Raw genomic sequence first — 27,560 nt, forward strand, 5'->3', positions numbered from 1 at the left:
ACATGGAAGATGCATTCAAGTCAGCCAGCCAGTGACGAGAATAACTATTAGGGTGGATCGGAAAATTTTTATTTCGAATACATATATATATATATATATATATATATATATAGGTACGAAAAGTTGCAAATGTCATTGCATTGAAACACATGAGAAATTTATAATACGAAATATTTATTTTCAGTCAATGACTTTACTTTCTAGGTGTTACGTGCTGTCTCTTCTCACTTTATAGATCTCTTGGGTATGGAGCAACAAGTTTTGATGGAGAAATCATTGCAATAAGTGAATGTCTCAGGAATCTTCTATGCCACATCAATAAATTTAAGAATGCAGTTATATTGTCAGACTCCAAAGCAGCTATTCTATCAATCGTCTCTAAACACACACTTTCATCTCAAACAGCAGAAATAACTAAAATGCTCTCTCAATTAATATCACTCAATAAAAGAATTGTATTCCAATGGATACCATCCCATTGTGGAATCCTGGGAAACGAGAATGCGGATGCTTTAGCAAAGAAGGGCAGCACTGCTACGTACAGACCTGTTACTAAATCTACGTATTACTCTGTGAAGAGATTTATTAAATCTACATACTTAGACTTCAACAAACAAAATTTGATAACACAATCCCAAGGGAAAAAATGGAACTCTCTGCATCAAAATCCACAGTTAATTCCCGATTTACCACGAAAATCGTCTGTAGCTGTATTTAGATTGGCAACAGGCCATGACTGTTTGGCCAAACACCTGCATAGAATTGGAATATATCAGTCCCCTAACTGCCCATTGTGCAACTCAAACCAAGAAATGGATTCGGAACACCTCAAAATCTGTGCTTCAGTGGCTGGTCATGATAATATCTTTGAAAAATATTGGAGTGCAAGAGGTCAAATGACTTTATTGTCAAACGCCTGGCATTAGAAAACAACAACAACTATTTCATAGCCCAGCCATAGCTTATAACCACTGCAACAGTCACTCCATCTTCTTTTTCGTCGATTTCATCTCTTTGCCTGGTTCTAGCTCTTCATATTGTTTATTCCATCATATGGTCCTTTTATGACCAGCAGCCCTAAGGATTATATTCAGATTTTAGCCATTTTACTGTCCAGCATTGGCAGTACGACTTCTACAGTTTATTCATTGTGCCTCATATTAAATGATAGTCCATTTGTCGTTTTTATTCATGAATATAAATTTCTGAAAATGCAATTTTTTTTTTGTCAGACAGCAGATACCCGATTTTCATATCTCTAGATCATACCTGCACAAACAGCACTCAACAAGCACGTGCGCTCCTTCAGAGTGGGAGAGCCGTGTTTACCGCTCGCCGAAACGGAGAGGAAGATACGTCAGAATGACATAGACTTGCTATAGGTAGAGGAGAGGGAAACGACCACTCACTTATCTAGTGGAGTGCAGTGTGTAGGCCTATTCTCAGTAACTGTTTCACGTTGCTTACCTACTGCTACAGTACTGTATGGAGGAATCTAAAAGACGGAACATAACATTTAACATTTAATGATTTACAGCTCGAACTTATTGATCTTCAATGTGACCTAAGGGGTAAAGATCGTTTGAATAACGCTACTAGCCTGGTTCAGTTTTACAAGACTAAACATTAGCAATAATATCCACGACTACACAGGCTGGCTGTGAAAATGATTGCTATGTTTGGCTCAACATTTATATTTGTGAGCAACTGTTTTCAATAATCAACTTTAATAAAGGCAGGCATCGAACATCTGTAACTGATGTTTCATTACAATCAGTAGGCTACTGTTCCTTTCAGCTGCCAACAGCATAAAACCTCGTTTTGATGTACTGATAAATAAAAATATAACAAAATTATATTGTACATTTAAGTAGCTATAGAATTTCTATTATTTCTGTAAAATAAATATTTCTTTATTAATTAATAATAGTCCAAGATAGTTTTGCAAACACTGAACGGGAATTCATTTCATAAACACTCGTAATAGTACTTCCTTTTGTGTATATTTTGTACGAGATCCACCCCTTCTTCCAGTCCACCCTTATACAGAGCGCAGCTAATATCTGTATTCCGCTTATGAGCTGTGAGCCGGCTCGGAGAGCGCAAACCTTGTGCAGGCCTGCTCTAGATTAATATTATAATAGATGTTGTATTGTAAACATCATTAATATGCCTTAACAGGTTGTAGTATTTAGATTTCATATAGAATTGTTTCACAAAATGACGAAATCCATTTAAATTGTTTTCAAAATATCTTTCTGTGACATAAATCATATTGGGTGCTAAGTAAGCAAATAGTAATCCACTCAAATTTCTCCAAGGACATGTTAAAAAAATGGCAGACAGAGTATCCTATGGGAATAACAAAGAAAAAGTCGTCACTATGTTTATCCTATATGGTTTCACTTTCTGGAGACATACTAAAACACTCGTAATTTTGTAAATACTTTTTGACATTAACATCCTTAAAATCGGAATTACCTATTTTTTTAATCCTGTAAAAGTGACTAAATTTTTATTTTACTCTGGAATCCGCCATTTTTCGTTAACCTTTAGATTTATTACATAAGTTGTAGAACTAGGGAGAGAGTTGTTTTAAATTTGATTTATTTACTATAATCAGAAAAAAGAAAACAATATTTGGTGTTTCGAAATTAAGTGAAGTGCCTATGAAAATTTGTACTAGCTTGTATATTTACGCCAAACAATTAGTTTTCCTTCATTAGTATGTAATTATCAGATGAATGAAACTAATTGAAGATTCCTTAATATTATTTATTCAATGTATGTTGCCCATTGCATGTGAGTTCACTGTTGTTTAATATTTATTTAGTTAATTGGTATGTTTCAGGGACAAGTGTTTGTTAGTATGCAGACTGAAGTTGGAGGAAACGTCACTTTGGCACAACAGCCATTTGCTCGTGCAGACATCATTGGTCAGATTGTACAAGAGACTCAGCGCCTTATCAAAAACAAACTACCAGTAATTCAAAGGAGTATGCAGCTTTACTTGGCAAATCGTGAAACAGAATTCATATTGTTTCGTCCAATCAAGGTATTATTTTACTTTTAAATCACGTTCAGTTTTATATTTATTTACTAGCTGATAAATCGGCAAACCACCACTGTGTCACCCTGACTGAAGTCGCGACGCTGTTATTTCCGGCGTGACTCCTCCTCTTTTCTTACGACTTAGGAAGTGAAGGCTCTATAAAGTCTAGGTAGGTAGTATCTTCGCCATTTTTGTTCTTTCGTTCCTAAGCTATCATACAAGAAATCTATTTGCCACACCGTTAAACATTATCATGTCATAGCTCCTATGATAATAAATCAAACGCACTGTAATTCAGCAAATAATTGAGCGGCAAATAACGTCTTCGTGTGCTTTCTGCGAACGCCAACGAAAGAGCCAAAATGGCGGTCGATTATATTAAGTATTAATCGAGCCTTAAGAAATTAATAATGTCTTCGTAAGCGAATCACAAGACACATACGTTTAAATGTAGCCGACCTGCAATGCGATTGGCTGCCGGAAATTAGAGCGACCGGACTATAGTAAATCTGGGGCGAGTCATGGTTTGCATACCCACAGCCTCGCCTAGGGGTTATTCCTGTGATCACTCACTGACCTTTAGAATAATTATAAAAAGTGATTTATTTTTATTACATTGTAGCAATGAATATTACATTTATCATTTGGTTAAATATCTTTATTGTCGAAATGTATATTTTTCTTTAAGAATTTAATACTAATGGTCAATATGGCGGACTAGTTGTGTATGCATTGCTCCTGATTCTACCTATTTCCAGCAGGTTTCTTGGTGTTTGCAATCAAGGTAATAACTAATAACAGGAGTGTAATATAATAGCAAGATTTTCTCATTCTTAAAGAAATTATGGACAGAAATAGGGTAACAAATGATACTGTTAAGTACGTGCTGCAGGATGCAGACATGCTAGCATTCCTACCAACCTCATAAAAGAACATGTTGTCGCTGACTTGAGGGACACCATCGCAAAGGATCATGGAGTAATTGCAAGTATGACATCTTTGTGGTGGAGAAAAATAATAAAATAGCGAAACTTAAGAGCAAAATAAACGATTTAGAACAGTACCAACATTGGCAATGTTTATATGTGTTTGGTGTTGGGAGGCATCTGGTAAATATATCGATAAACTAGTGGTCGCCATCACGCAGAAAATCAGGGCTGTTGGTAAATGACACAACTGCAGGTATAAACATATAAGAAGATCTCACAGAAGTGCTTCATAAACTGCTGCAAGATAAGTTCCCAAAATGTTTGGACCCTAGATGGGACAATTATTGTCAAAACCGAGAACACGAATAGAAAAGTAAACAGGGCCGTGATATCCAGTGACAATCAGGACAAATTGTAATATATATCACTAGCATACAAGTATGTAATTATCGAGTTAAAATCATTTACTTACTTACTTACAAATGGCTTTTAAGGAACCCGAAGGTTCATTGCCGCCCTCACATAAGCCCGCCATCGGTCCCTATCCTGTGCAAGATTAATCTAGTCTTTATCATCATACCCCACCTCCCTCAAATCCATTTTAATATTATCCTCCCATCTACGTCTCGGCCTCCCTAAAGGTCTTTTTCCCTCCGGTCTCCCAACTAACACTCTATATGCATTTCTGGATTCGCCCATACGTGCTACATGCCCTGCCCATCTCAAACGTCTGGATTTAATGTTCCTAATTATGTCAGGTGAAGAATACAATGCGTGCAGTTCTGTGTTGTGTAACTTTCTCTATTCTCCTGTAACTTCATCCCGCTTAGCCCCAAATATTTTCCTTAGCACCTTATTCTCAAACACCCTGAACCTATGTTCCTCTCTCAGAGTGAGAGTCCAAGTTTCACAACCATACAGAAGAACCGGTAATATAACTGTTTTATAAATTCTAACTTTCAGATTTTTGGACAGCAGACTGGATGATAAGAGCTTCTCAACCGAATAATAACACGCATTTCCCATATTTATTCTGCGTTTAATTTCCTCCCGAGTGTCATTTATATTTGTTACTGTTGCTCCAAGATATTTGAATTTTTCCACCTCTTCGAAGGATAAATCTCCAATTTTTATATTTCCATTTCGTACAATATTCTGGTCACGAGACATAATCATATACTTTGTCTTTTCGGGATTTACTTCCAAACCTATCTCTTTACTTGCCCCTAAAACCGCACTGATGATCCCCAATAATTTCATCTACGTACGGAGTTAATCTTCTCAAAAGAATATTGGACAAAATTTTGTACGACGTCAACAAAAGTGATATTCCTCGAAAGTTACCACAGTTGGTTTTGTCCCCCTTTTTAAAAATAGGTACAGTTATGGACACCTTCCATTGTTCTGGTACAATTTCCTTTTCCCAAATAGCAAGTACAAGTTTATAAATTTCGCTATATAATGCACTCCCACTCTCTTGTATTAATTCTGCTGGAATTTGATCGATACCTGGAGACTTGTACTTTTTCAGATTTTCTATCGCAATTTCGACTTCTGAAAGCGTGGGTTCGGGTATAAATGGCTCAGCAGTTTGTATTTCAATTTCGTCCCAATCATTTCTATTTGGCCTATGTACATTTAGTAGTTGCGCAAAATAGTTTTTCCATCTGTTTAGGATTGATGGAGAGTCTGCAAGCAACTCACCCTTCTCATCCTTGATCACGTTTACCCTTGGCTGATATCCGTTCTTAAATTCCTTTATACCCTTATATAAATCTCGAATGTTTTTATTCTTACTATTTGTTTCTACCTCATTCAGTTTTTCCTTCAAGTAACCTCTCTTTTTATTCCTAAGTGTACGACTTGCTTCCCGTCTTTCATTGAAATAATTATCTCTCTTCTCCTCAACTGGATCCTGTAAGAATTTCAATTTTGCCTGTTTCCTTCTTTCTACTACCATGCAACAATCTTCATCAAACCACGGTTTCTTTTTCTTAGTTTCATAATAGAGTTAAAATCATTAGAATTAATAATTTAAACATGCAAAGATTAATACAGTGAAACCTGTTCAAGACGGAAGTGATATGGTCCTAATTTTTTTTCCGTTGTGGACAGGTTTCAGTATTATTCAGGTGTGACATTAAAATGGAATATTTTGTCATTCATATACATGAAAAACAAAACGGCATACCGGAAACTGCAAGAAGTACAAAATATTCCATTTAACACTCATCACATTAAATCAGCTTTCTGTCGCTTATTCCGTTGGTGAATCATCTTGATTAAAATCTCTTTTTCTGTATAAAGTTTATCGTAACTCACTCATCAGTCATTAAACATTACTAAAGTTTACTAATCTCATTTAGTTTAATATCTAACACTATATTATAATAATGTTCATTATATCACTGCACATTATTAATTCGACTAGGAGCCATCCATTAGAAGCCTTGAATATTGATCCCAAGCCACTCACTTGTTATCATCTTTAGCTTTAAAGTATCACACCTGAGTTTTCCACAACTGAATTATTTCACATACACTTAGTTTCTAATTTTCCTTTAAGTTGATAACTTTTACTTCGTCACTTAATGTTAATGCCACATTTTACGCAACTTTTTTACCAGGAAATCACTACACTTGCGCTCTGTCTAGCTACGACAATATATGGGTGTGAAGCATTGACAACCTTTAAAGGGACTCGTCTGCCTAGTCAACAGGGTAATAAAATTTATGACCGACAGGCCAACACACCCTTGTACTCTCTAAAATTTTGGAAAGAAAGCGTGTTTTTTTTTTTCTTAGTGACCTACATATTTCGTATATTCCTTAAAATTACATGCTGTTTCAAAATATAGTTACAAAATATAATGTGTCCAAAATATTATTTCCGTTTTGAACAGTAGCAGGCAGTTTCAGTTTCCGCGTTGGACAATTTTCATTTTATTCAGGAAAAATTACACATAATACATACGAATTTCGCTGGGACCAATAAATTGTTCTGAAATAGACAGGATTCCAGATTATTCAGGTTCCGATTTGACCAGGTTTCACTGTATCTCACTTGCATGAATTTATTTCTAACTTCTCTTCCCTGAATATCTCTGTGCTATCTCTTATTTCTGAAACATAGCTCAATCTTCCGTCTTCTCCACACTTGTGGACTTATATGACTACATACTTACTTACTGGCTTTTAAGGAACCCGGAGGTTCATTGCCGCCCTCACATAAGCCCGCCATTGGCCCCTATCCTGAGCAAGATTAATCCAGTCTCTATCATCATATCTCACCTCCCTCAAATCCATTTTAATATTATCTTCCCATCTACGTCTCAGCCTCCCTAAAGGTATTTTTCCCTCCGGCCTCCCAACTAACACTCTATATGCATTTCTGGATTCGCCCATACGTGCTACATGCCCTGCCCATCTCAAACGTCTGGATTTAATGTTCCTAATTATGTCAGGTGAAGAATACAATGCGTGCAGTTCTGCGTTGTGTAACTTTCTCCATTCTCCTTACATTCTTTCTCGAAATGACAGAGTTGGAAAAAGGGGGAGTTTATGTTCATTCGGACCTACAACCAAAAGTTTTGCACAAATCACTCAGCAAATACGTACCTCGCCCTGAATTTATACTTGTAGAAATTTACGCTTCTTATGAGACATGTTTCATCAGTTCAGTTTACGAGTCTCCTAGAGTCAACATGTCAGTAGAGTTCCTTACTTTAATCACTAAAATATATATTAGGCAATTAATACACTGGTTACATTTTTTACTGTTGTGATTTCGTCTCTGTACTTTTATCTTTCCATCCTCTGTTCTAATATTTGTATTGGTACTTTCATTTTATTTTCTTATTTATTTCTTCTTCTCTTTGCAGTTGTTTTTTTTTTCTATATTTGTATTTCTAATGTTGTGGTAGAGGAGGCCTGAAATGGCTGAACTTCACCAGATTAAATAAATAAGTAACATCTTCAACACATTGCTGGTAAAGCTAACAAGCTACTTTCTGCTCTCTCCACTGCAACTAGACCCACATGGGGTCTTAACTCCTCTGTACTAAAGATAATATATCGGGGAGCAGTAGAACCTATGGTTCTGTACTGTGTGGCAGCATTTCAACATATATTACAGAAAAAATGGGTGCAAGAAAAACTGTCTCAGATTCAACGAGGATATCTCTTACGAATCATCCAAGGATATCGTACAATATCTACTGCAGCCTCTCAGGTTATAGCAGATATTGAACCATTAGTGATTGGACTCTACTGAACAAGAGTTCCACAGAATATTATGAAGTTTAATTACAACACTACGTGGTTTTTAACATTATTTTAATTTATGACTTGTAATATTACATTTTAATTATGGAGATGTTTTGTACACCATTAATCTTAAACAGTTTTTCTACCACCAATGTAATAGCTACATAGTTTGATATTGAGATATTGTATAATTGTGCCTGAAGATGCCTGAACGGGCGAAAACGTTTGCAATTTGTAGCTCATGTATGTAAAACTTAATGACCATATAATATAAGTCATTATTTTACATTGATTTGTCATTTGACTGAGTAACAAATATTATATTGTGTTTATCTATATTAATTGACAATCTGAATATTTCCATCATGCTTTCTAACTTTAAATTATACATTTACCAAACCGTTAACCAATATACTTACAAACTCCAAATCATATAAGTATTTCATGTCCTTCTTGAATAGAATATTCGTCAAACTGTAAAATGTTAAATTATTCCGGGGGAAAAAAAACCGTATTAGTTCTAATCAACTATAATGAAACTGTAAGTCTTCAATTTCGCATACTATAATATTGTACTATTGGTTTTAAATTTTTATTTTAATTAGGCATTTGATTTCTAATTTTGAGCCATTTCTTGTAATACCTGATTATTGCCAATTGTTGTTACTAAATAATGTATTTAATTCGTAAATTTTAAGCCATCTCTTAGTATAGCTATTTATTGCTTCTAAAATAACATGTTTATATATTTCTTCCTATAACCATTAGATATAAATATAGAGACATGCCTTGAGGCTTTATGAAACGATCCATTCTTTCATTAAGGTGCATTCTTGTACATAATTCATGTGAATTGTAACCTTGACCACAATTTTGTATTATAATTTTATTATTGTTTATTGCTTATAAAATATGTATTTTGATACCAACTATAACCCTAATATACCTCAGGGTGAAATAGGGTTTATTAAATTGGATAATTAAAAAAAAAAAAATGAGGGATTCTCTGGAATGGGAACTTTACTGCAGAATCTTCGGTTTGAGATACAAAAGATCAATCATTTTAGATCTGGAACAACAACATTGCGCAGAAAGACATTCATATGTTACTAGTTGGAGGAAATTAATATTTTGTCAAAAGGGAGATGTATGTAATCGTGAAAACTTTGTAACTAATTCAACTGTTCATACCATAAATACACGTCAAAAATGACTTTCATACTCCATTGGCAAGTCTATCATGCTATAAAAAAGGAGTGCGTTATATGGCAGTAAAAAATTTTAATAGCCTCCTTATGGATATAAAAAATCAAACTCAAAACATAAGATTATTTAGGGCTAAATTAAAGAAGTACCTAAGTTTTCATGCCTTCTATTCTGTAGGTGAATTCATGACATACAACAATGCTTCATGAATATTTCTCTCTTGTATTAAGTACTGATACTACTTTGCAGGGCCGCTGACAGAATTTGTGGGCCCCTATGCAATACTGTACTCGGATCCCCGTTGAAAAAAGTAACAATTACAAGTTACCAGTTATTCTAACCATAATAATTATTTGCAAAATAAATAAGAGCCAACCCCATACACAGATACGAACTTAAAAATATACACTTCTATTACATTGAAAACTTTTAGCAAAACTTTACATTAGCACAATATATTATATTCATAAAACATTATTCCTAAACATCTGTAATTTCTAACTTGCAGTCCAACATCAACAAACAACTCTCCTTGACTTCACTGGTGCAAAATCATCAATCATATCATCAAAATTTAAAGACCTAGCAAGATCGTTCTCCAGACTAAGGAGCCAAGGTTACTCAGTCGTTCTTGATACATTGTTGATCTGAATACATTTTTTATTTCCTTCAATTTGTTAAAGTATCTTTCAGCATCAGCAACTGTCATAGGAATTGTATAGAATATTGTAATGGTTATACAAATATTTGGAAATAAACTGTCCAGTATTAATTCCCTCAGACTATTTAGGAGATTCGTAGGTTTCAGTGGGGTTGACCCTATATTTTTCGGCTCATCACTGATCTCTTTGTTAATGTCTCCATAACATTTTTCACGCAGTCTAGCACCCATATTAATATCTCCCAATTTTTTCTGTCTCTCCTTGTGCTTCTCAGCTCCCGACTTATGCCTGTACTTGTCCATTGTGCAGTTAAACTATAACCGGTAATACTAATAAACAGAATTCACTAGACAAACGACAACAAAAAGACGAAAGTTTTGACACGAAACATACAATGTACTGAAATGGAATCGTGATCCTGCGACTTCAGTTTGGAAGAGTCCACTAGCAGATTGAAGTGGGCCAGCGGGGATGGTTTGAAAAGGACAAGCCAATAAATAATTGAATGTGTTCAGTACAAGCGACGGGAACATAGTTCCGGCAAATGCCGGGGCCCTCAATTGTCGTGTTGATGAATGTTAATGTGGCAAAACCAATGTTCTATTATATAAAAGTCTAATATTTACATATGAAGTGGTAATTTGTATTAATTCTACTATTGTTGAGTTAATAATATATGTCAAATTTATGTAACAAATATTCTTACAAAATTTTATAGTACCGATATGTATCTATGAATAATTATTCATGATAATGAAAAGTAATCAGGCTCACTTAATCTGACGGGCCCTTACTGCTCACGGCCCATATGCTCTTGCCCCCTTTGCCCCTCCTTCTCGGCGGCCCTGCTACTTTGTGTTGTACTGGTAGATTATATTGTAAAACTCTTCTGTGTATATTTCAACTAGACTATGACTATAATTAAGACTTTATAGTACTATTAAGACTTTTTTTTTTCATTTGACTTGTTCCATATTCTAGCTGTGAAACAATGTACGAATACCATGGAATAACTGTCTTAATAAATTGGGTATAAAAAGAGAACAATTGCTTGCAGTGACTAAAGAAATAACTAGTACAATGCTGAGAAATATATTAAGAGTTGAGGAATACACACAAGCTAATCGTTGGATAAAAACAAGGGATGGTCTCTCTGTATCCGAGTGGAAGGAGGCAATTAAAATGACAGGACAAGTGTCAAACGTGCGTGCCATGCCAGGATGGCTCCCAGTGCAGACACTGCACTGAGATAGAAACCTTGCCTCACGTCCTGGGATTCTGCCAACATGGAACTCTCATCCTGAATACTAGACACCATGCAATACGAGAACTTATTGCTAAAAGTCTTCCTTCCTTCTACGAGGTTCACCAAGAAGTCCACTGCCTTGCAAAAGATGGAAGTTCTCGGCGAGTTGACATCATTGCCATTGATAGAAGAAATGACAGAGCAATTATAATCGATCCCACTGTGCGCTTTAAAACTGCAGTTGAACAACCTGTAGCAGTACATGAAGAAAAGAAGACCATTGATGACTCTACAATTCAGTACTTTAGGGATTATTATCATATACAAGGACAGATTGAAGTATTTGGCCTATTGTTCGGAGCAAGGGGAACAATTCCAAAATTCTCAGTTGAATGTTTTAAGTCTTTTGGAATTCCTTTAAATATTTTCAAAATTATTGCTATAGATGTAATGAAATATTCTGTTCAGATTTTACGTAATCACCTGTACACCTGAATTTCCTTATATTCTATTTTATTACTAATACTTATTGAATAAAAGTACTTTCCCAAGGGTAGCTTCCATTTGAAAATAAACATCGTAAATAGTGATAACGCAAATGTTTATTTTATTAGTTTAGTATGCTGTGTCTTTTGGCAACCCTTACTGAAGGGCAGCTACCCTTGTGGGGTTTATACTGTATATAATACAATAAATGTGTTAAGGATTCAGTATACAGTATGCTGGATACGGAAAAATGACGTAACATAGGTTAAGTTATTATTGAAGGGAATGCCTCAGTTGCCTAATTATCACATTGATATTGATGTGGTATGAATAATACTGGGTGTTCATTTCAAAGTGTGTCATGACGTCACTATTGGCGAGTCAACGATTTGAAGCGAGTTTCAGCTTTTATGTCAGAGAAGTTGCCTATTAATCAAGGCATTCAATCTGAACTTGAGAACGTGTACGGTATAACTTGAACGTCATAGCAACAGATGGCGGTCTGTACGGTCTGTGTGCTACCATAACCTCTTTCAAACTGTGTTTTGCGTGGGCAAGTCGTACGCAGGGATTTGTTATCATCGGTTGCTTACGGCAACATTCCACAAACAAATCAAATGCTCCGTGTCCATGTTGACCATCGAAGTTAATGTCAACAAATACGTAAGTAATCGTCTTAACCCTCTTGCCATATCCCGATAGTAAGGAAAAAAAACTCACCTCAGTACATGTTTCCAAACAGTTCACATTCCTGCCACTACCAGCGTTACGGTACGTATCGGTAAGTACTCTTCAGAATGAACGCCGTACTTGCTAGGCAACTTCTCTGGCACATAGGTAATACACCTCTGCGGAAGTGTAGGAAGATTGAATTCTCTAGGCTCATCGACTAGCCCATGACGGCATACAGCGAGCCATGACACACTTTGAACTGAACACGCAGTATAATAGCTGTTTTCAATTAATAACGTTACAGTTACATGTCTGATTTTGTTAAATACATATTGATCAGTAGTAGATTGCATTTTTCGAAAGTTGAACTTAATGATAACTGCATAATTAATAATGCACCTATGAAAGATATTCGAACTGGAATTGGATACAGATAAGTGCAAGTAATCAAATTGTTAAATAATCCATTTTGATTGTGATTTTTTAAAGATTTTTGAAGTGAATTTAGATCAGAATGGTCAATGTATTGTTTGTAAATATGAGCAGGAAATGATTGTATGGTGCCGAATGTACGACTTGTTGATCTACAGCCACCTTTTAATTTATCGTTTTTTTACAGAACAATGTAGTTGCGAGCTTTGTCCAACTTCAGCAACTCCTCTCAGGTGGAGGCTACACTTCAGATGATCTCCTGCTGGCAGGTTGTCCGTCGCCTGAGCAGATAACTGTTCTTCTCTCATCAGCTTCATTAATGGGATCGAATCAGGACAGTCAGACCAAAATTTCCACTACAACAGCTAGAACAGTTGTAGAAGAAGACTCAAATACATAGCGTAAAAATAATCTAGAATTGTATTTCATTTTATTCATTTTGAAGAGCAGGAACACATTCTGGTGAAGGATAACGGCACGTTAATTAGGTTGCAGGATAATGTGAATGATGTTCTAATAATTACCTCACATATAGTTAAATATTTTGAATTTTGTTTTGTCTTGTGAGTAGTATTATAAATTGCACTGTATATTGTTTTCAGTCTAGGAATTCCCTTGTACAAGATTGTGTCCCTGAACTTCTGTCTCCCAGAACATGATACCTACAACTTTTGTTGATTTTTGGCTGAAAGCCTTATGTTGTTAATATATATATTTTGTCTTTACATTATATTTTTTGCCCTTGTACTTATCTTTTACCAACTTAGAAGCTCACATTTCCTTTCCCCTTCATATAACTGCCCCAGAATTACGGAACCTCTTGGGCCCCTTCTATTCTTTGCTTTTGTAAATGATCTGCCAGTTAACATCTTGTCCAGGGTTCGATTATTTGCGGATGACTGTATCATATATAGGGAAAAATAAAAAGTCATGAAGATACTACTCTTCTTCAGAATGACCTCAATAGAATAAACGATTGGGCAATGGCCAACAAATTAAAATAAATTCTCTAAAGAGCAAAGCCATTAGCTTTACAAGGAAAAGAAATAAAATAATCGCATCGTATACGTTAGGGGGTGAAACCATTCCGGAAGTTAACAAATGTAAATACCTCGGAATAACATTTAGCAGCGATCTCGGCTGGGGGGAACACATTACTGACACAATGGGAAACGCACGGAGGGCGTTACACTTTGTGATGAGGGTACTAAGGAAAGGCTCTGATAAATCCAAAGAGACTGCATATAAATCACTAGTACGTCCAGTAATGGAATATGGTGCTGCATGTTGGGATCCTTACAGATTAGAACATATTAAGACACTGGAGAAGATTAAAAAACGGGCTGTCAAGTGTTGTCGTAATAATTCACCATTAAAATGGGACACACTCACGGACCGGAGAATGCGAATTCGATTATGCGCAATGTTCAAAACATACAGAGGTGAGCCTGCCTGGAGAGAAATAAAAAATAGGTTGCAGCCGCCAAATTACTCTTCAAGGAACGACCACTCATTTAATTGAGGGAAAGAAGACAGAGGACGGACACTGGAAAGTTTTCTTTTCTCAATCGTACTATCAGAGACTGGAATGCTTTACCTGCAGACTTACTAAAGGCTTTACCAATAACCAAAAATGTATTTAAATATAGGCTTAAGGACTTTACTAATAGACGGTAGTATATTATACACACTATTTAAAGGGTGTAATTGATATCTTGTTATTTGAAGTGTTCTGTCAGTGAGGAAGTGTGTTGTGTCAGTGAAGTGTGTAGTGTCAGTGAAGTCTGTTGTGTAAGTGAAGTGTGTCAGTGAAGTGGCTGTGGAAAGTATTTGAACAGTGAAATGGTTAGAAGTGTTAGTGAAATCAGGATGGAATCAGTGCAGTGAGTGAGTTGACAGCGAAATAAGTGTAGTGCCGAAAGGTACTTGTGCAGATATGAACCTGTCAGACTCGTGTGTCTTAGTTCGAACTTAGGGTTAAGATACAAATTAGATTTACTTTAAATGTTATTTTAAGTGACCATGCTTCATTTTAATTTAGGATGCTCCTTATTATTATTATTATTATTATTATTATTATTATTAATTATTGTTTTTTATTGATTATGTTTATTATTAATTGTCATTATTGAGTGTAATTAGTTACCACTGCCACCGGGTATATACCCATTTGCAGTGTGAATAAATACATACGTAAAATGGTTTACTGTTGATTTTTCACTAGTTGTTAAATTGTTTTTTGAGATCGGATACATAAAGCGAGTAGAGGTAAATTGGAATTACCTCTCCCAACATTCGCAAGATGACTGGCAGATCAACAACAATGTTTCTGTAATCCATTTACTACAGTGAACAGTCACATTATAGTTTTACAACATTGCACATTGTCAATGACCTGATATAATATGATGTATGATTAGCTTCCATCAATTCCTTTATAGCTCAAGGTCTTCCTTCTTTAAAGCAGGTTGCATTTTAAGGTTATCGTTGCTCATTTGGCTGAACCCTGTAAAATCTATACTAATAATAAATCTGTAGCCGAAATTTTTCTGGTAATTTTCGATTTTCCAAAAATAATTGGTCCTAACATATATAGTTAACCAACATGAAACCGAAAATCGCATTTTTGAAGTTTTTGTTTGTATGTCTGTCTGTATGTTTGTTACCTTTTCACGCGATAATGGCTGAACCGATTTATATGAAAATTGGAATATAAATTAAGTTCGTTGTAACTTAGATTATAGGCTATATGGCATTCAAAATACTGTATTTAAAAGGGGAGTTATAAGGGGGCCTGAATTAAATAAATCGAAATATCTCGCGTATTATTGATTTTTGTGAAAAATGTTACATAACAAACGTTTCTTTAAAAATGATTTCCGATAAGTTTTATTCTTTACAAAATTTTGATAGGACTGATATTTAATGAGATAAATGAGTTTTAAAATTAAAATAACGCCATCTAAGACGATGCAATGAATTAAGAAAAAATGACTTCGTCTATAAGGGCCCTTGGACAACAACAATCGAAACAGGGGCCTTGGACATCAACAATCGAAAGCTATTAAACATAGCCTACAGAGAATGTTTCTGTGTTTGTATGAAGTAATATCAGAAGCTAAATTAACCGATTTGTATAATTAATTATTATTTCATCATTGGGAAGTGTAGTTTCTCTAGATGACATAATGCTATAATGTTATTACAGTAACATCTGAGTAAATCGAGGACAGGTAAGATTAAAATAGCTTCTTATGCACAGAAAATTTGATAGGTTATTTTGTACATTCGTTTTCTGTATTTCTTAAAATAATATTTATGTACACTCATTTTAATCTCAGAGAATTAACGAACAACGAGAGTGTATTGATTTAGTATGCAGTAATAGTACGTTAGCTTAGCAATCCATTATTTTATAATTCAAATTTTAACTATGCTCAATTGAATCGTGTTAAAATACATGAAATATATATGCAATAAATGCAATGCAAAAAAATTGGGTAATGAGCGAAGCAGATTATCTTGCGCTGTTGTAAAAATTGTTCCCTGGATCAAACGTCCTATTTTAATTATGTAATTACTTTGTATTTATTTCTAACAGGTGCAGCGGAGCGCACGGGTACGGCTAGTATTAAATAAAATAGATCAAGGTTGGTAAATAAAACTACTGTGATTCGTGAAAAAAAAAGGGCCATTATTTAAGTATGTAAATCGTGAAAAAATCCGTTTTTTTTTAACTAATGGCAGGTACTTGACTTTTCGTCAGTCACCCATATGAAGCCAGCTATGTATACCAATTTATTGACAGAGTCGTTGCCCAGGGTGCGCCATAGGAGACTGATGTACATTGTACTTGCGATGAGATAAGATGATGATGAAGATGGACCATGACAAGTTATTAATTGGGGATACACCAGGGATTGAGCCTGGATCCACAGAATTATAAATCCAATGGTGTAGCCATTAGGTTATCGTGACGGCTTATTTAAATATGTAAATCATGGAAAAAGTCTGTAAACATGTAAATTGTGAAGAAAAAGTTTCAATTTATACATGCAAATCGCTTTAAAGAATTGGTTATAAAACACTCATCCCCTTTACAGGCTTTCTTGGTATTGAGAAGACTGGCTACACACTAGATGGAGAAAAGAGTCACGTGAATATAAAAATATAAGCCTAGCTTCATTTGCACACTTGGCTGCTTGGCTGCAAATTATCAGAATATATTATTATTGTTAATCCATGTTGAATCTTTCGTACACTACTTTTAACACTTGAATATAAATAATTGATTAAATGGCGATCTTACTCGTGTTAATTATGTAAGCATGTGCGGCTTACAGCTGTTTCGGTGTTACTTGACACCATCCTCAGAGCCTACTAGATCTTGGCACTATCTCAACTTCGCTGCCTGTTGTGGGGGTGCGTTCGTGTTATGAAGAGTTATGCTGGCCATCCCTGAATATAGCTCGACCAAGCGGCATATACTTATTCTTTCGTCTGTCTCTTTCCTTTCCGCTGTAAAGCGCTCAGGCTCTCCTGAGCTCTAAAGCGCGCGCTTGCGCTGATGGGTATCAGTTGATATGACTGCATTGCGTCTTCATCGTGTTTATGATGACCCCTTTTGGTAATTCTGCTGTGCATATCCTACATTTAATTCAACATTTAATACTAAACTGTAATCAAATTAACAATATAAATTTTAAAAATATTTTATTTTGTGAGAAAATATGGTACAATATACAATTAAATATGGATTATGCAGATGAGAAGAAATACATACTGGTACATTATTTTCAAAGAGAAATATAGTCAAGGAATAGGTGAGGATGGTAAAATGATGTAACAGAATTACACTATAAATTTCAGTATAAAATGTAACTTAAAAGGGATCCAACATTTGTGGGAATGATTCGAATTCAACAGTCCATAAAGGTAAAAACTGGTGTAAGAAATTCCTGTGTAAATTTGTAAGTGTAAGTAAATATGAGGTGCTGGATCTTCGTTGTTAGTACCCGAATGATTATCTTCTGGTCCTTCACACGAGTACATAGGGGTATGAGTATGCGTAACCTGAAACATAATATGTCAACAACGTTTTAGCACTCAATAGTTTTGGTACCGGTAATTTTTTTAATAATTACCAGTATAATATAACATTTATTGTCATAAAATTATTTTTTTCTGTTAATGGCGGGCCAGGTTCATTCCACTTCTTCAGACCCGCCTTAACTCTTACAGTTCTACATTTCATTGTCTTGATTTAAACTTATCTTCTAATGTAATCTAATATTCAACAACTATTATCAGGCTCTGCCTAACTTAAGCTAATTTCTACATGTGTATTTAATTTAGATCCTTATACGAATATTAATATTTTCTGTGAGTTCTATGTATAAAAATCACAGTCCTCTCAATAACACATAAAGCTTTGACAATTTGAATTTAATATCACGTATTATTTACAAATCACATTAAAACTTACAACTTAACCTTTTCTTCTCATTTCGTCTTAACTATAAAAATTTTCTTAACTTTTTTAGATTACTAACATTGGGGAACCACATAGTTTTCTATAAGCTATATAAATATTTAGCTTTAGGATTTTGTTGTTGATTCATAATTTTCTTAAATTTCCTGTTTCTGGGCGTAGCAATACTGTGTGGATCATATCTGCTTTCTAATCGCATAAGGAGCAGATATCTTTCCCTGTGTTTTTCCTCGTATTTCCTAATTTCAACCAAGCTATGCCAACCTTCTTCAGTATTCTTCTTGTCCCCATGAAGTTTTATATCCTTATAATTAATTAATGATCTTAATATTCATTTAAGTTTTGACATAGCTCTTATGTCGTTATTTCATTACTTCTCTCCTTCAGAATCTTACAAATTGAGTAATATTTGAGGAGAAAAATTCGCTCCGGCGCCGGGGATCGAACCCGGGTCCTTGGTTCTATGTACCAAGTGCTCTGACCACTGAGCTACGCCGAATTCAATTCACAGCACCGGCCGAATCATCCTCCTTCAATGTTTCCCTTTATGGCCTGACTCCAAGTTAGGCATATATGTTGACGTATACGTCCAAAGTCAACTGCCATTTATTAGGAGCGCACTCAGCTGAGTGACTTGTTTGGCCGGGATTCCGCAGTTACGTGCACAGTGATCTGTATAAATATATGCAAATATTAATTGTCAATATTACAGATATTATTCTGTAGGACAAATTAATAAATCTATAATATTCTCATAGCTGTAGTGCATATGTCTGTACAGATCACTGTGCACGTAACTGCGGAATCCCGGCCAAACAAGTCACTCAGCTGAGTGCGCTCCTAATAAATGGCAGTTGACTTTGGACGTATACGTCAACATATATGCCGAACTTGGAGTCAGGCCATAAGGGGAAACATTGAAGGAGGATGATTCGGGCCGGTGCTGTGGATTGAATTCGGCGTAGCTCAGTGGTCAGAGCGCTTGGTACGTAGAACCAAGGACCCGGGTTCGATCCCCGGCGCAGGAGCAAATTTTTCTCCTCAAATATTAATTGTCAATATTACAGATATTATTCTGTAGGACAAATTAATAAATCTATAATATTTACAAATTAAGGCTGGTTCACAATAAACTGGAAACGAGAATCGCAACAGAAACGAAAACGGTAAAATTGTTAAAATGTGTACATTTAAGTGTGAGCATTCACAATTAACGAAAAGCTTGCCGGGATCGGGAATGGAGAGTTGGCCAAGTTTCAACTTTGGCGTTCATGTTTCCGATCACAGCCCACTAGATTCATTCTATTGCCATCTAAAAGCTATTTTGTCGTATATTTTGTAGCAAGGAGACAGTGACATAACCTATGCATTATTTTGTTCTGTTCTGTTCTGTGCTGTGCATCGTGGAGCAAGTTTTATTTGATGAGCTAATATTGAGTGTTGAGGAAAATAAGTTTACGATAAGCGGCACGCCTCGTATAAAGATGAGAAAATGAAGGAGAATACGTGGCTTTCAACAGCTGCATCTTTAAACACCGATCGTAAGTGAATCATATTTTATTACTGTATTGGTTGTATTACACACTACATATTCATGCTTCAATTCAATAACTACTGTTGTGTTCATTTTTGTTATATTACAAATGTTTCTTCTTTAATTATTTTACGTTATGGTAGACTTAAAAAATAGGTTCTGATAATAAAGATGCATGGGCATATTTATAGTACCGTTGAAATTTTGAAGTTGGTTAACCTGTGTTTATGTTGGCTGCCTTGTACTCATGAGAGAACGCCATTGGTCAATTATACACAAATAACATCAGAATGCGTAATATCGACTTTACATATCGTTATTGACATGCATATCGATATGCATAGTCGTCTATGTTCTCGGTTAATTGTGAATCAGAACTTTTCATATTCACGTTTCCTGCTTCTCGTCTTCACTCTGGTTCTCGTTCCAGGTTTATTGTGAACCAGCCTTTACATTTAGGTTCATTACCCCAATTTCTTCCTATTGCTAATTAAGACCTAATCTGCTTATATATTATGTTCTAATTCCGTTAACCAGTTGGATTTCAAGTTAGTAGTTTATGGAAATTGCAAACATTTCATTTCGAGTATTATCATCCTGTAAAATAATACGACCTAAAAATTAAATTTTCCTCACAAACATACTAACATAGAGCCCATGATGTTATCTACATCAATTTCATATCTACCAGTTAGGTTTGTTGCATTCTAAAGGATTCCTACGTATTTCTTTGCAAAATTTGGCTCTAATTCTACCAATGAAATGACTAGATAAGTCATTGCCTCAAATTTCCATATTGTATAATATCTTGTATTGTTTTGGTAAATTATAATAATAATAATCCGTGACGCTACAGCCCATGAAGGGCCTAGACCGACCAGCCGGCTGCTGGCCTCACACCCACATGTCGAAGCAGAGGTGGACGATCATCCAACCAGAATGGAGGTATCGTGTGGTTAGCACGATGATCCCCCCAGCCGTTATAGCTGGCATTCACAACCGGATTTCGCTACCTTTCGTAGCTCCCCAAGTGCATCAAGATGCTGGGTGGGCACCGTCCCATACACTGGCCGAAATTTCATGAGAAAATTTCTTCCCCCATGAATGAGGATTCGAACCAGCACGTATTCCATAACGTGAGTCCTAGGCAGGATGCCTTAGACCGCGACGCCACGGCACGAGACTTGGTAAATTATACTTCAGGAAATTTAAAGATATTGATTTGTGAACTACCTGCTTTAAGAAATAAAATGATAGTATTAACAGTTTATTTTGCTTCCCGCAAGTATCATACATTTAAGGAGAATTTCTGCAAACAATCGATTTCGAGATTCCCACATAAATATGTTTATCCAGTGTCTGTAAAATATATATATAAGTTTTAGGCATGTCCCTATCTATCTGTCTATCTTAAGGTTGCCAACTTTTTATGAAAAAAATATGGGAGACTAAAGAATCAACAAAATTTCACATATAAAATTGGAAAATTATTCAGTTCAGTTACTAAAAAACAACTTTATTCTACCTAGGTACACAGCTAGGCTTAAATTAAGAGTAGTATTTTGAAACAGATTTTGTGTCGTGTAATAGTTGAAGTCAATTGCAGTTTGCAACTCTGATTTGATTAGATGTGTCGTGCTCCTGTTTTGGAACACTTGTCCAATTATTGTTCATGAGATAAAACATCCTCTTGATATGAGCATTACTACTTTGTACACTTAGATCAAAAGTAGCCAGTTTTTCCAAATTTATAATATTAATATTTTTCCATTTAAACAGGTCAGCATTGAAACTCATTTCTGTACATTTTAATCCATCTCTTGAACTACAGAATTCATCATATAAACGATCTTCATTCACTGCAAAATCAAATGTTTAGAATAATGATTTTTACATTCTGCAAAAATAAATGATAAAAATTCTCGAAGAGAAGAAAAATACGGGAGCCGGGAGATTTTTAAAAATTAGGGGCGAATACGGGAAGGTTGGCAACTCTAGTCTATCTGCATACTATATTAGAACTGTTGGACGGGATGTGTTTGTCTTCATTTGGAAATATTACACTTCACACATTACCAATACCATTTTTGCTAAAAGAAATCGTGGTATTTTTAAATGACAAAAAATAGCGACTTTTTAAAATGATTTTGTTTCTTACATAAGACCATGTGATAATATAGGCAGTAAGCATGTGTCCAGAAATGTTATCAGAGAAATTTATTATTATTTTTATAATTATGCTTCTTGCCGAAAAATTCTCCAGAAAAAAAAATATATGACATAATATTTCAGCATAACTTACAGATTCTATGTACGTACTCGTAGTATTTATGGAATAAAGCGAGAAAAATTACCAATTAATATTTAATGGAATTAATCTTGCAATTGGAAGTTTGTCTGTTATTTGATATAGAGCACTATAAAAAGGATGGATTTTATGCAAAAAATTTATTCTCTGAAAATTGTGCTGTATGAAATGACATAATTTAAAAGTCAGGTACGAAGAGAGTACAATTCAGAGTCGCTTCTTATTAGGGCAATAGCCATCACTACTTTTAAAACCTATTTTTTTACACCCTGAAAAATATCTACAATAACTATTTTATATGAATGTGTGTAAAATTAATATACAGGGTGGGAGGGGACCAATGCACCAAAATTTAAGACGTGACTCCACATGTTAAATATAACAAAACTTTCATTACACTTTTACTTCGATGGAGCACCGTTAAGCAGAAAAAAAAATAGTCTTTGCCCAATGTTTGCAGCGCTCTATTGCAGTAATGGCTGCAGAGAAATGACTGAATAGTATACAAGCAGATAGGTAAAAAATAATCAGAATAGTTCGTGTCTTGAGCCTTTTTTTTTTTTTGCAAATTAAACCGTTTAGCCATGAATTTAAATTTAATAATTGCGAAAATCGTTAAAATAAATCTTGCAACATAGCGCAGTGTTACGTGTCTCCTACTGAGTACAGCAGAAGAGGAGGGGAAGGTAAGGGATGGGGCAATGACCTAATCTGACCTTCGCTTATGTGTTGGCATTAGGGGTGATTTCTCAGGGCATGCTATGCTTGCTGCGTAAGCCCAATATTTTCGTAGAATGTGTATTTCTCAAAATGGCGTTACGTACATTAAAATTTATTTTGATTTTTGGAATACTGTATAGGCGTAATACCATCCGCAGATTGCACACCGCAAGTATCACAACGCTTGCTCGTTTCTCGGAGCTACAGGAAAGACGTAGAAACAGCGAGAATATGATGCGTGCGCAAGTGCCTTCCTCCTTAGTCCGTCCTAGGCGCACAAGCTTCTGTTATGTGTTGTTTGAAGCTCTGGTCCGAGAGCTACACCAACGACTATTTAACGTTACACAGAACAGTATTGACAGCGGGAATGTGCTGTGATTTGCGAGTGCAATGTAATTGTATGAGCGGAATGCATGTGTTAGCTGCTGCATGTATTATTAATTCTTACAATGAGTTCGGAATTGTGTGTCATTGAAACATTATTATTAAATCCATTTTCCCGAAGGACTATTCAAGAGAAGACAGACATTATAGAGAATATGTGCGCTCGTTCAGTGCAGCTCAATACAACAATGTGCATTGGTTGGCAGGGTCGAAAAAACTAAATAAACTGTTTTGTTGGCCATGTTTGTTATATTATATCGAACTTCTACATCTGATAAGCGAATATGATCCATGACTCATAATGATTTCATAATTATAAAATAAATTATTTATGTGGGTCTGATTATATTTATTAATTATGAATTATATACTCCCATCTTCCCCTATGAATAAAAGAGCAAGCCTAACTTTCGTGACTAGCATTCGCCCCTGGTTGGCATTTACGTTAATTTTACAGTTTTCAGTCTAAAATTACATATAAATAGTACAGTGTGTTTTAATGATTTATTTTCAGGAATGTTAATTTAATGTAAGACAAATCATGTCAATAGAAAAATTATCAATTTATTTCTAATATCACAAGATGCGTAATTATTTCCGTTTAAAATTGCGATCACTAAGCCACAAGTGCATTACACCATTCCCTTCCTACCCTAGAGACGAATGCTTTTCTTTACGTCTGCTATGGATCTAGATTGTCTTGAACTACTAACTTGGGCCTGCCATAGCACAGGCTGAACTTGTTAGAGTTATTGCAGTAGCCATTATGTAGTCAAATGTTTCATAGAAACATAAAGATTCCTTGATTCTGGTTCACGTTAACACTTTGTTTAAAAAACTTAAAATTGTTTAACGACAATCACATCAAACATTCAAATAAATATAATTCAACTGGAGTTTACAAACTAAAATGCAATAGTTGCCCACATTTTTACATAGGACAGACAGGGAGAACTTTTGAAACAAGATATAAAGAACACATTAAAGCTATAACCAAACCATACATCACATCAAATTATGCAGACCACATTATCAACAATAATCATGACTACAATAATATAGAAACAGATATGGAAATTCTACACATCACACCAAAAAGTTCACAATTAAACATCTTGGAACAATATGAAATATACAACATACAGTAACACACCTGCAACATATATTTACAAAACTCAAACCTCCTGACATTTGCAGGTGTGTCTACTTATCGGCGATAGCCAATAGCAACATATGGGCTATGCAGACCCGCCGCATAGTCGCTGTTTAGAAATCTCAAAATCAAATAACAAGAGCGCTGGGAAAATTGGTATGTTGTTGGGACCCTGCATGCATATATGATGAATGTTTAATGTTTTCTGAACACATAGAAACAAAAATCACATTTCTACCCCCAGTGGTTCCAATTTTATGGGTTAATACGGTAAAACCCCGATAAGACGCTGTTCAAGGGACCGCGTGTAAACCCACATTAATCGGGACCGCTTATTAGACAGGTATACTAATTTTGACTTACATACAGTATCTATTAGCATTTTTCTTTATTGAAATACATGATTCATGAAAGGTAATACAGTATTACTCCATTATGTAATTACTGTACTGTACGTCAAAGACATTTACAATGTACTGTACTCAATTCTCTCGAAAAAAGTAATTTATAGTTATTTGTCGTGTGCGTTTCCAAGTCCTTATGTTTATCACACTTCACTTTCCTGCGCTTACATCCTTCCAACGTCGCAGCTGCAGAGATTAAGTCGCGATTTTTTTATTATTTTCCTTAATGTGAATGATGGGATTTCTAGTGAATCAGAGAGTTGTTTCTGATTAAGAGTACTGTTTTCATCGTAATTTCGTAAGATTTCCAATTTTTCCGTCACAGTTGCCTCTGTCTCATTGCTTTTGTGCTGACTTCCAGCAATGAAGTAGTGGACGATGTTTATACAGCTGCGATGCGATAAGGAATGTTTATCATATGTAAGAATTTTGAGAACCATAAACTTACAGCTTCAAACGAAGGGTCCCTTCAGAATATAAACAGAGTTATCTGTTTGTGAGAGGAGAGAAGAGAGACTGCTAAATTGAAATACCAGTTCGATTTCTGATGGTGTTGTGTGCAGTTGGCTCTGTTTAAAGTACGGTATATGAAAGTGCAATGTAATATCTGCTTCGTGTGTTGGCAATTTGGCATTCTCAAAACAATTAATATGTCTCTTAGTGAGCCCAGTACAAGACGTGGGAATGGTGGATCGAATGGATATGGCAGTCAAATTCGAAAAATGGTGTTTAGTGTTTATAATTTCTTTAGGAAATACTCTTCTGAAGAAATGCGTAAAAATCTTAACTTTTCAAAATGTCAAGCGCTGACTGCCGAGGCGTGTTCTTTAAGTGTCTCTATAGTGTCCTGGGTATGCAGAGAAGTTAAAAGAGCGCAAACACAGGGTGCCGATAAATTGTTCCATTCTCCTAGAAAGCATATAAATGTTCCTAAAAGAGTTACAAATCTAGACGACTTCCAAAAAGACGTTGTACGACGTACAATTTTTTTACTTTTACGATAACGGAAAATTTCCGACAGCTAACAAACTAACCGTACTGCTTAGAAAAAAAAAATAATTACTCAGGTTCAGTTTCTTCCACTAAAAGATTATTGAATCGGTTGGGATTCCGCTACAGGAAAACCAATGATGGGCGAAAATATCTAATGGAACGGAATGATATTGTTGCCGCAAGACTGACGTTTCTGCGCAAAATGCACATGATCAGAGCATCAGGTGACACTGGACCCACATTTTACCTTGATGAAACGTGGGTCAACAAAAATCATTCTCTGAAATATGTTTGGCAAGACTCAAATAGAAATGGAGGTCTTAACGTGCCTTTAGGAAAGGGAGGTAGATTTATTGTTTGCCATGTAGGATCAGCTGAAACAGGTTTCGTTCCAGGTAGTAAATGGGTATTCAGATCAAAGAAAACCAGTGATTATCACGAAGAAATGACGGCACAATCATTTCGCGATTGGTTCTTAAAAAGATTTCTAAATCATCTAGAGGAAGGAAGTATAATTATAATGGACAATGCTCCATACCATTCCGTTAGCATTAATAGAACACCAAATACCTCCTCCAAAAAAGATGAAATCAGTGAATGGCTGAAAAGTAAAGATGTTAGTTTTTCTCCCTCAGAAACTAAGTCAGAACTTTTGGAAAAAGTGTTGCCTTTCAAAAGCAGTGAAAAAATGTATGAACTTGATCAGCTGGCCAATGAAATGGGGCATGAAGTGATAAGACTCCCACCGTATCATTGCCAGTATAATGCAATAGAACTAATTTGGGTCCAGGTGAAAAGGGAGGTCGCTAGAAACAACAAAACTTTCAAAATGTCGGATGTGGAAGAACTTGTAAATAAGGAACTTGATAATGTGACAATTGAGGAAATGCGTGAAACACGCGGTGAAATTACAAGAGGAAGATTTCGCTGAAGAGTTAGGCCGGGAAAACATTGTGGAACCAGTGGTCATTAATTTAGAAGAAGACAGTGACACAGATGACAGTGAAACTGATGGTGAGCGAGCTGACGACGACGATGTTGGCTCACCATTAGCTCTCCCACTGGAGTATAAATTTGCAGCACAAAAGGTACGTTTTATTAATTCATCATTTTCCTTAAACGGAACACAGGCATATAGAAACCGCTATTTTTGTGCTCTGACAGCATGGACATAATGCTATTTAGGGCCACGTCAATTCAATCAATTCATTTGTACAGAAAATTACTGTTTCAAATTAATCCTATCATTCAATTTATTTGATCAAACTGCGCATTTGTGTTATTCGACAACTTTATTAACCCTAATAAAAGTAAAACTTACAAAACTGATATAAATTCAGCGAGTTACATCTGACTCAACTAATTTTTCTATATATTTGTGATTATTATTATTATTATTATTATTATTATTATTATTATTATTATTATTATTATTAAGTCTTCTGCATCTTCCTATCAAACCAACCTCAGGTAAAGAGTCGCGCTCCACAGTTTTAAAACTACTGCCGCTGAGTGACAGAGACGGAGAGAGTAGTTGTGACAACGTCGCGCTCGCATGTTACTGGCTTTCGCGAAACGCCAGGAGGTTTGAGCGCGACTTGCAATTACAGTTCAATACCCAC

General features: G+C 35.4%; 2 protein-coding genes and 1 non-coding gene across 3 annotated transcripts in view; 2 read left to right on the plus strand and 1 right to left on the minus strand.

The window, feature by feature from the left end:
- Cog3 (conserved oligomeric Golgi complex subunit 3) overlaps nt 1-13,676 on the plus strand; it is a 93,426-nt gene extending 79,750 nt beyond the window's left edge. The window contains exons 14-15 of the mRNA XM_069848464.1: nt 2,852-3,055; nt 13,139-13,676. Of these exons, the coding sequence (XP_069704565.1) occupies nt 2,852-3,055; nt 13,139-13,351 (417 nt within the window). The 3' untranslated portion in view covers nt 13,352-13,676. The remainder of the gene's footprint in view (nt 1-2,851; nt 3,056-13,138) is intronic.
- A 5,192-nt stretch (nt 13,677-18,868) lies between these two features.
- On the minus strand, nt 18,869-18,941 carry TRNAY-AUA (transfer RNA tyrosine (anticodon AUA)). Its single transcript has one exon. It is a non-coding gene; the product is annotated as a tRNA-Tyr (tRNA).
- A 538-nt stretch (nt 18,942-19,479) lies between these two features.
- LOC138715496 (dnaJ homolog subfamily B member 9-like) overlaps nt 19,480-27,560 on the plus strand; it is a 284,349-nt gene continuing 276,268 nt past the window's right edge. Inside the window, exon 1 of the mRNA XM_069848470.1 lies at nt 19,480-19,983. The gene's annotated coding sequence lies outside the window, so the exon portion shown is untranslated. The remainder of the gene's footprint in view (nt 19,984-27,560) is intronic.

The sequence above is a fragment of the Periplaneta americana genome, chromosome 15 (assembly GCF_040183065.1).
Source record: "Periplaneta americana isolate PAMFEO1 chromosome 15, P.americana_PAMFEO1_priV1, whole genome shotgun sequence".
NCBI classification, from domain to species: domain Eukaryota; kingdom Metazoa; phylum Arthropoda; class Insecta; order Blattodea; family Blattidae; genus Periplaneta; species Periplaneta americana.